The sequence below is a fragment of the Arachis ipaensis genome, chromosome B06 (genome assembly GCF_000816755.2).
Source record: "Arachis ipaensis cultivar K30076 chromosome B06, Araip1.1, whole genome shotgun sequence".
In the NCBI taxonomy this organism is placed as follows: Eukaryota; Viridiplantae; Streptophyta; class Magnoliopsida; order Fabales; family Fabaceae; genus Arachis; species Arachis ipaensis.
Genome location: NC_029790.2, coordinates 4774660 through 4784936, shown reverse-complemented (window position 1 = coordinate 4784936; position 10277 = coordinate 4774660). Strand labels below are relative to the sequence as shown.

The 10277-nt window shown below is 33.5% G+C and overlaps 2 protein-coding genes across 3 annotated transcripts in view; one reads left to right on the top strand and one right to left on the bottom strand.

The window, feature by feature from the left end:
• The window catches only part of LOC107647924 (exosome complex component RRP43), a 4344-nt gene extending 2214 nt beyond the window's left edge, over positions 1-2130 (top strand). The window contains 4 exon segments of the mRNA XM_016351974.2: positions 290-356; positions 519-594; positions 1356-1651; positions 1897-2130. Of these exon segments, the coding sequence (XP_016207460.1) occupies positions 290-356; positions 519-594; positions 1356-1651; positions 1897-1980 (523 nt within the window). The 3' untranslated portion in view covers positions 1981-2130.
• The window catches only part of LOC107645485 (insulin-degrading enzyme-like 1, peroxisomal), a 10932-nt gene continuing 3335 nt past the window's right edge, over positions 2681-10277 (bottom strand). Inside the window, exons 5-26 of one of the 2 annotated variants that reach the window (XM_016349517.2) lie at positions 10094-10167; positions 9961-10004; positions 9443-9494; positions 9138-9260; positions 8938-9050; positions 8682-8844; positions 7859-7951; positions 7548-7633; positions 7327-7413; positions 7110-7213; positions 6260-6362; positions 6035-6130; positions 5765-5954; positions 5587-5648; positions 5091-5195; positions 4660-4861; positions 4363-4571; positions 3899-4023; positions 3764-3815; positions 3597-3683; positions 3366-3488; positions 2681-3248 (exon numbers count right to left, since the gene is read on the bottom strand). In XM_016349517.2, the coding sequence (XP_016205003.1) occupies positions 3006-3248; positions 3366-3488; positions 3597-3683; positions 3764-3815; positions 3899-4023; positions 4363-4571; positions 4660-4861; positions 5091-5195; positions 5587-5648; positions 5765-5954; positions 6035-6130; positions 6260-6362; positions 7110-7213; positions 7327-7413; positions 7548-7633; positions 7859-7951; positions 8682-8844; positions 8938-9050; positions 9138-9260; positions 9443-9494; positions 9961-10004; positions 10094-10167 (2536 nt within the window). In that variant the 3' untranslated portion in view covers positions 2681-3005. Of the gene's footprint in view, positions 3249-3365; positions 3489-3596; positions 3684-3763; positions 3816-3898; positions 4024-4362; positions 4572-4659; positions 4862-5090; positions 5196-5586; positions 5649-5764; positions 5955-6034; positions 6131-6259; positions 6363-7109; positions 7214-7326; positions 7414-7547; positions 7634-7858; positions 7952-8681; positions 8845-8937; positions 9051-9137; positions 9261-9442; positions 9495-9960; positions 10005-10093; positions 10168-10277 lie in introns of those variants that run through there. The other variant, XM_021103782.1, reaches the window with a different exon arrangement.

Sequence of the window (10277 nt, the reverse complement as noted above, 5' to 3'; positions counted from 1 at the left end):
TCCACCCCCCCCCCCCTTCTCTTTTCTTTTCTCTTTCTCCGTTATTTTGCAAATTGAACTTTTTATATGTTTAAGTCAAGTAATTATTTGTTCAACTAACAAACCAAATTATACATTTTAATATAAGTCAAGATTTGAAGTCATAATTATATTGTTTTTTATACTGAATACCATGTTCAAATCTAGATTACATAACTGATCATGTCGTCCCTCCTTGTTAATTGTCTAATATATCTAATGTATTTCAATTATCAACAAAATTGACCCTATTGTTTTTATTCTCTTCCAGTTCTGGAAGTATTGATTTAAAAGAGTTGTCTTTGGTTACTGGAAAAGCTGCATGGATGGCTTACTTGGTAAGCTTCTATATGGACTGCATTTATCAAATTTCACAGAGCAAACATAGAAAAGGATGGATAAAACTCCAACTTTAATGTGAGATACCCTGTCTTTGTTTGCTCTGATTGCATGGTTGTCAATTTATTGAATGACATAATACTGCCTTTGTTATCATGCAGGATGTCTATTGTTTGGATGCTGATGGTGCTCTTTTTGATGCAGCTTTACTTTCGGCAGTAGCTGCCTTATCGCATTGTAAGTGTCATTTATTTACATTATGAATATCATTCAGAGCATATATGACTTCATCCTATAAAAACAGCAAAATGATACTTCCTGCATTTTAGGTTTTTCGTAAAGAATGTTAATACTTACAAATGCATGCTAGTTTGGAGATCTTGATAAGAATATGAGGAGTGGTCTGTGACTACCTCTTAGTACACCATACATGAATTGAGTCAAGTGTTTTTGAAGAGTTACACTTGACATAGAATATGAACATGTTTTATACTTTTATTTATTGTGTGCTACAATGACGTCTTTTGACCTTATATATCTATATGTGTGTATGTATTTCTGTCTTCTAAAAAGATTTGGAATATCAAAATGCAAGTGTTCAGTTTTGAACGCAATAATTTTAATCTTATCAGGCCCACCAAATTATTGAAATGTGTATATATTGTGGTTATCTGATTTTTTAAGAACTGAATGATTGATTTTGAGAACACTATTACTAATTGTTTCTTCCCAAAATCTTGCTTTCTTCATTATTATATGCAGCATCTAGTTGCATTTTTCTTTTTATGCATTAGACCAATTAAAATAATACATCCCACCTGCCATTACTTATACATTTCTTAAATGCATGGAAATCAAATTTCAAGTTTACCAGTGACTATTCTGATTTTATGCTAATAAAATCTATGTATTATTGTTGGTGTTGTTGATTTGAGCCACTGTTTTAATTATATGTACTATTAGTTTTGCTTTCCTTATATAAATTTCCATGTCAACAGTGCAAATACCTGCCGTTGCAATGAATGATGATGGCAAAATAGTGCTCTTGTCCGAGGATGATGGACAAAAGAAGGCACAAGAGCCAGTTAATAAAGAGAAAAGGAATCTTACACTAAGAAGCATTCCATTCTCGTTGACGTGCATACTCCACAAGAACTACATCTTGGTAGATCCCACTGCTGAAGAAGAATCCATTATGGAAACCGTGGTTACGATAGCTTTAGATACATCTGGCCAACTTGTATCCCTTTACAAGCCTGGTGGCCCAGTTCTTGCCTTCACATCTGCTATCCAGGTTGGTTTGCTAATTGTGACAGCACTGACAAAGTGAACCTTCTCAAACTATAGCATAAACATTGCTCGTCTCATTTTGATTCTGCATACCAAAATGTTCCATTTATTAAAATTTCCATCTAATTTCTAATTTGTGCTTGATTAGGAGAGTTTATTATGTATCCTGTATAAATCATTTACACCTACATGTATGATTGATGAAATGATGTTCATAAAAGTTGATAATTGTAATTGATATGCTTTCAGGACTGTGTTGCATTGACTAGGCAAAGAGTAAAGGAACTAAAGGGAATCTTAGAGGAAGCAAATTCTACTATGCAAGTTGAGTAGAATTAGGAGTCAATTTTCAGGGCTTTGAATGGTTTGTATATTCTGAATCACAGTTACTAAGACTTTATTTAAAATTTTTCCTTTTCAACCATTTCAATCTATGACACGTTTCAATACTATTCTAAATGAGTTACTTGGTTGATATTTTTACGGAATTTTCAAAGGTGTGTAGAAAAAAAATTATTGGAGTTTCTTGTATTGGTAGATGCAAGTTCAAACATAAGTAATTGGAAAGATACAATGACATTCACCAAAACTAAGTAATCCCTCACAAGTTGGATTTGCTTGTATTCTAGATCTTGATCACATCAAATCAACCATTGTTTGATGTTCCCAATTTACAAAGAAAGACACATGGCTGCCTTTGCATCGGTGATATAACTAATATTATTGCGAAGTGTAGGACTACTGACCATAAATGAAAAGGCATTCCTTTTTCAATGAAGTTCATTAGAATAAAATCATTTGCAGAAATTCACATGAATTCCACGAGTAAGCTAATTTGTAAACTTTAAAGGAAAAAGAATCAATTCTTTAAAGAGAATAGTAGAGTTCAATGATACAACTGAAACCCAAGTTATTTCACTTTTAATTTAATTTAGCGATATTTTTACTAATGGGATCGCTTAATAGTCTCTTTGTTCAGAAAATGATCATTTTACCCCTGCACAACTTGCATATCAAAGCCTAGCTTCCTTCATACCCAAATTTCAGGCATCATCTCCTATTATCCAATTATTGTTATACAACTCGATGAAGTAACCAAAAAAAAAAGGGGTAACTCATCATTATATGACAATTGATTACATAAGTCAATAAATGGTAATCATATCTTTATGGTGATGTGAAGTCTACAAAAACCTTTATGGTGATGTGAAGCTTGATAAATCGCACTTGTGCAAAGTGCAAACTAACCTTTCGGTGAAACGAGGGAATCATTTTACGAAAATGAATGAGATAACTTAAGTCACTATGAGTGTTCTTTCTTTATAGGTAGTAAAGATATGGGGTGAGAAAAAGCATCCCTACAATTTCATCTGCCCAGAAAGCCCTTTGAAAGAGCCATAAAGAGACTGAGATTTCCTAAAACTGAAAACATTTTCTATTTTAGCTGAGTCTGGTTGAGAAGTCTCTGCTTCGTAATCATCGGAATGGAGGTTCCCATAAACTCTTATACTCAAAGTCTTCTTTTGAGGTGCACCAACTTTGACATATTCATTGAAGAAGTCTATCAACTCTTGAAGAGTAAGCTGTCTTAATGCTTCAACCTATGCCAAAGCCACACAATAGAATATAGCTAATTCAGTACAAGCATGATGCTCTATAATCCAGTTTTGAGCATATTCTTCTGACACATGTACTGTATTTTGAACTGGTATTCATACCTCAAAGTCTTTCCTATCAAACCTCAGAGTTCCATCAGTAATCTCTCGCCAGAAGAATGCTGATTCTTCCCTCAAGTTTTTGTGTTTTTCTAGTTTCATATCTATCAATGCATTTACGTTGCTCTGCATACAGTTGAGAAGTCAGATACACAACAGGTATTTTCAATGCAACTACCAACAACAGATAATAACAATTCAATAGAAAGTACAGTTAAAAAACATCCAGAAGACCTTAAAGTCATCAGCTGTCATCTCAAGTAGTTTGGCCTCGAACATATTCAGAAATGCCTCAACTCTTTGATCGATATTTCCAGGACCCTGAGAAATAAGCAGAATATTATTAGCATGAAGCAACCAGGACATTGTTTACAAAATGATTTAAATATATCTCCAACTACCTTTACTGTGGATTGAATAATAAACTGCAGCCCACGTATACCGCAATCATTCCTACATGCGTTCAAAACATAAGTTGAAACACATGGAGATACTTTATACTGAATATGGGTATCAGATGCTAAAATCATACATACCTTTGCATGAGCACAGTAATGTACCCTAGCTGCTCAACTGATCGAAGCTGATGGAAGGCTGCTTGCTTTGCAACAAGGGCAAAAAGCTGAAGTTTAACATTCAGCTTGAAGTCATCTCGACCAACCTGCAAAATTCTCTCAAGTGGGTGAACAATGGCTACAAATTACAAGAACAAGGATTCATCTAATCAATGATACGGCCAAGGTAAGGGAAAAATACAAGTCTACATATACTTGAGAAACTGAGCCTTGTACACTAAGTAGGGTTGTTGATTACATGGATTTAATGGTGCCATTCTCTAACATGAATCATATTCATGTTTAAATCATTAAAATTTAAATCTATTTTAATAAATTTTCACTATGGTTTTCTAGGTCCCCCTCTTGCTATAATCCATCTGATGTATTCTCCTTATTGGGGACTCTACAGGCAAAACAAAATTATTATAAATGAGAAAATCTACCTGTATATAATGCACAAGAGCAGAATTCTCATCATTAGGATTAAGACATTCTGATGGGTAGAAGTAACTCGTGCCACTTTCAAGCTTAACAACCCGATTTGTTACATGCTGAGATGGAAATAAAGGCTGGCACAAAGGTTTTGAACACTTAAAGAGAACATCTTCTATGTGTCTAACCATTAACTCCGCTTCATTACCTTCAATATTTCCTGTAAAATATGCTAAATATTTTAAGCCCAATTGAACTGGAAAGCAACAAAACAGTACGGAGCCAAAAGAAGAGAGACAAATAACAACCTGCTACATAGAACTCCAAAAAGGATCTTGAGAGCATAGCTGGTACAAATTTTGAAAGATCTTCAGGCTGAAGAAGTGGAAGCACTTCTAGCTGTTCCATCCAAGGCCAGGTCTGATCTTGAAGTATCAACGAGCAATAGTACATAGCTTGTTGATATGGTTGTTGATACTTGGAATTCTGGTACTCTTTGGTTACCATTTCCTGATAAATGGGTTTGTAAAAACAAATATTTTTGTTTAGAAAAATGACATGGATAAACTACAGAATAAATATTGCAGACTCAACTTTTTAAATATATTTTCTTATTACGGAATAAACTTGAAGAAAATAACTGCCAATTTTAAATGGAAAGAGACACATAGGCAAAGGCACTACCAAAGAATCAACCAACCCATGGTCTACAAGAATCAATTCAATCCTCATACAATACCTTAATAACTGAGAACCTGTCAGTTTGCACTCTGAATGTTGCAATCTTTTCAATTATAGTTTCAAGTAAAATCCTTAACTTGTGATTATAACCAAGGACAGTCACCTGAAAGATATAATGGCAGTTTTATGTTTTATGAAGATGTGGAAATAACATACTAAAAAGACAGGAAGGAAAATAACGAGCATAAAAATTATGAATGTGTAAATCAAGTTCCTCACTACCTCTCTTTTCTGTTTTTCTTTCAACTCCCCCCACAAATTTTATCATACAAAGCATCCGAAGCAGCAGCAATAAACTCCAAAACCATATAGTTTTGCTCTTAAATTATTAATAATCAATATCCCACTTATGAATATTTAAAATAAATTATCACCACTCTCTATGTCAATATGTCATAAAAATGTAGATATGAAAACACAATATCTTAGCATATTTATATCATTTTCAAAACAGAAGTTGTAACCTTAAAAGTAAAATTATATAAAAAGGATACCTGGAAACCACTATCTGTGTGATTCACACCGTAATTTAAACCGGCGACCTGGGCATAATAAGCTAAAAACAGATTCACAGTAAGAACCTCTTAAACTTGTATTTTACTAACAAAATGGATGCATTATTGCAGAAATATCTCTTTACAAAGAAGTCAATGAATAAAACTAGCAACCCACCATATTCATTCAGATAATCCATCAATAATTGTGTAAAAATATGAGTCAAAACTTCAGCCTCAGGAGAGCTTCCAGCATACGGGCAATTGAAGTCAATCTTTACGTAAGCCTTGGGAGTGGAAAACAATGTATCTGGCTTGTACCATAAGGCAGAATATGATGACCTGCTTAACAAAACTGGAAATTTTACCTGTTTCAAAATATTAATAACTTGGTCAAGATACTCATGTAGGAATCCTAGATAAATAGAAATAATTATATATGTCATACTTTCTCTTGCACAGGCTTGAGCGACAAGTCCGTGGGAATGAATACATTGGGAGCCGGAAGATGCAGATTTTGATCAGGAGAAGAATGCACCCATTCCTGCAGATAGAAGCTTAGGACCGTCAGGTTCCATTCTTTCATGAAAGTTTCACTATATAACTTGAAATAATGAACATTGTGTTCAATTCAGTCCAAAAATCAAGCATAGCTAATGATATAAACACAGACCTGAATCACAGAGCTGGAAATCTTTTCAATGGAATAATTAGTTCCATACCATGGCTCCACCCTATCAGTATGCCCCTCAAAATTTTTGGACTCCCAAAAGATTCTATATGATAGTTAAGAGTTAGATTAGTATATGTAACAAGGCCACAGCCAATGGATATAAATGAATAATCACAATAGAAATAAGAAAAAACAAAATAGATAACTTTCATAAAAAAAATTGAAATATTAATTGCAAAAAGCTTCAAATTTACAATGCTAGCCTATATTTACAATGAAAACAAATCAACTTTATAATTTATTTTATCAACCTCCTCAATTGGTCTACACATAGTTTACAATCTGAACAACCAAGTTCAGTCATAACCCCTAGAACATAATGCATGCTCGTTGGATCAACCTTAGATGTCCTTCCATAATCTTCTCAAAAGGAGAAAGCCATAGCAAATTACCCTCAACCAATCAGTAAGTAAATCTTTTTTTAAAACACATTTTTATCAAATCAATGTGGAGTATATGTTAATTTGAAAAACCATTGATTCTTACAAAGAGGAGAGTTGTGTTAGGTAGGCCATCGACAAGCCAAAGTAAACTTTTTGAAATCTCTATAGCCAACTACACCTAGTGACATAAGGCTCTATAGTTATAGATGCTGTTGTAATGTCAAGTAATAATCATGGTCTTGCAAAATCACCTACAACAATCTTATACGGATTTTTTTTTTAAGATAAAAAACCATTCATGAATCTCAACCTTATAACTTAAGCTCTTTTGGTAATTTTGCAGATGTAACAACTTAGGCTTTTAGAAATATAAGATTAATTTACATATTTTATTTTAGTGCATTTACCTGACATTGTTTGGAGAAAGCTGATCTAGAACCATTTTGATAACACTTGGGCTGAACTTAGTAGGCAAAGATGATCCTATCAACCAATCTTTTGGAGGATATAACTGAAAAAATAACACAGATGCATTAGAATTACAATTTCTAAGAAAAAGGATTTATTGCCAACAACATATTATCACATTGGAACTTAATCATCAAAAGAAAAGAAATGGAGTACCTGCATATTTGATGAAATGTGAACAACATAATCAATTGGAGGAATTTTGTCTTGATAATGAAATTTGGTCTCACAAACAGCTGAAAGCTTCATGAACATCCAAAATTGCATTATAATCAATTGAAACCGGGTGCAAAAACAGAGTATATCATTTAGAAAGCATGAATAAAAACCAATTCTAGAGGACATATTAAGCAATCAAACACAATCTATATCCATACCTCTTCAAATATCCATTCGCAAACACCAGAATGTTGTAGAAGTTCAACATATTTGAACAACAACCCTATGATATCTTGTATGTGCTCTACAGATTGAAGCCAAAAGAGTGAATGAGGTTAAAGAATCAATGAACGATGCTTCACATATTTTGAATTTAGCATGACTAATAACAACGACAATAATACTAACAACGTCAATGATGTTGATTACAACAATTACAATCATGAAAATACTTGTTGAACGTGGGAAGAAATGTATAAACGAATAAGTGAATGACAAAGAGGAATTAGGGAGGCAAGAGAAATCTAACCATGTCCGGCATCCGTAAGCTCAATTGAAACCTTAAAGAAAGCAAAGTCCAAACTCCAATCTGATTCACCTGCTGACAAGCCCGTAGCCCATCCTGCAAAGTGGATTTTAATGAGACATTTCAAAATACATAGAAGCTTGAATATGTCTGGATGAACTTATTATTAAGGAAACCCCTAATCCAGAACCCTGAAGATCATATGTACATCCGTGATGAGCATAAGGACAACTGCATTGTGTAAGTCAAGCTGGTCTAAATGTTGAGTTTTCAGTTGGCCCTCGCTCCAAGTAGTGACAGACTGTTGGAGAAAGGAAGAGACATAGAAAATATATTTCTGGACACTATCCTAAATTATTAACTTCCAGTGTGTATTTATATACACTGCAAAAGGAGTGGCACTTATATATAATATAAGCTTGCAAGTCCAAAACCCAAAATTTCAAAGGATCCATTAGTCTTAAAATGACAATAGAAATGATATGCAGAGAGATTGGCCTGCTTTGATACAATGGTCAATCTTGTACAAACTACATGTAATCTTTTTCTTTCTTGCAAAGATGCCTTATCATCTCTCTATGTACTCTTCTCTCTCATATCCATAAATTTCTTTTTCTGTCAAATAAAAAGGAAGGAACAAGAGGATGTTTGCTTATAGTTTATAGAATTAGACAAGGAAAAGGCTAGGTGAAAACTATTTCAAGAACAATTTCAGCCCATAAAATGCCGATACATAACCATAGGAATTTTTAAGTATATAAAAGAATTAAATTTAAGTATTCCATAAGATTAATAACAAAAAATCCAACAGATGTGCAAAACCCACCCAATGTTTTCAAGATGTAATATAAAGACCCTTCTCCTTCGTGGCCAATAAGATGACCAAGATACCTGCATGGACCCTCATTGTAGTGACGAATCTCAGGGGTCACCGGCCATAAAATTTTCAATTTATGACCTTGCTTTATTGGGACAGTCTTGACAAGAATCTAAAACAGGAAGGCAAAACAGGAATTGCATTAGAATCAGCACACAAGGAGCCAGCTAGAATTACCATCGAGTCATAAACAGAACATGTATACCTGCAAATGCTCTGATTTACATGGCTGACCAGGAGGGTGGAAAGAACTTCTGTTGGTGTTTCTAATATTCTGGAACTTTACTTCCACAATGTTTTGAATTTTATCAAGGCTTTCTGAAAATATCAATGTATAACTATTGTATCGGCCATTTCAGGAAAATAATTAGTAGAAACTGTAACTGACAGAAAAATATCCTTTACCATTAGTATATACAACTAGACACATTATATTGGCAGAATAGTGGTGGTCATAGAATTTGAGAAGCTCATTCCTTGTGTCTAATCCTTTTTCTTTCGGTTTAACTTCCAAAGTGTCCCAGTTACCTGTACACAGAAAAAAAGTTTTTTTTAATTATTTTAGAACTACAAGAAATTTATGATGCTAAGAAGATTATCACCCTCATAATGTTGATTACACCTGGAGAGGGGGGAAATTTCAAAAATAAGTTATACCACAGTTAAGCATACTCATAAATTACATTGTGAAAAACAAACCAATAACTGACCTGTACTAAATTTGTGATAAGGATGATCTTCAGAACTGAGATGTTTCTGAAGCTGTACAGATTGTGATGTTTCACATGGAAAGACAGAGCAAGATTAAAACAGATGAACGACAAGAACTGAAAATTTAGCAAATAAAACTAGGCTATTTGCCTAGTAGGAATGAATAATCACTTTGACCCAATAAATACGAGTTGAAGTTTATTAAGATTCATAAATCTGAGGTTGAAGACAAGAAATCCAATCTCCTTGTCCATTCCTCAACTTTGCGGCTGAGGATAGTATCAATGGTTCTTCCATATTCTTATATCCTCCAACTACCAATCATCCAAATATTTCAATAATGATAAAAGAAATAGTTTCAGAGAGTTTGATTTCATTAATAAAAGCTATGGAACACATCCAGAAATGAAAACTACTTCCAAAAAGTACATACTCAAAGTAAAAAATCTTGAAAAACATTGCTGCACATAAACTTCTGAATTCTGTTATCAAACAATCAAGTTTACCAAGCATATACCTGGTTCATTCTCCATGGATCAGATAGTAAATTCTTCTGGTTTTCTGCAAGAAATGGACCAAAGAAAAGGATATAGATATGTCAAGGGAGATAAAACTAAAGCTACCAAATGAAGTTAAAATGATCGTCTTACCAGAGTCAACAGCTTTAATTTCCCTTGTGGTAGCATCAGGAGACATCAATGGTTTAGTAAAGAACTGGGAAAATCTGGAAAACACACCATAACCAAGATCAGAATTTGTACAGCAGCATATTTTTCCAAGAATCTTCCTTCTTTTTCCTTTTCTTTTTTTTTTTTTTTTTTTTTTTTTTTGGGG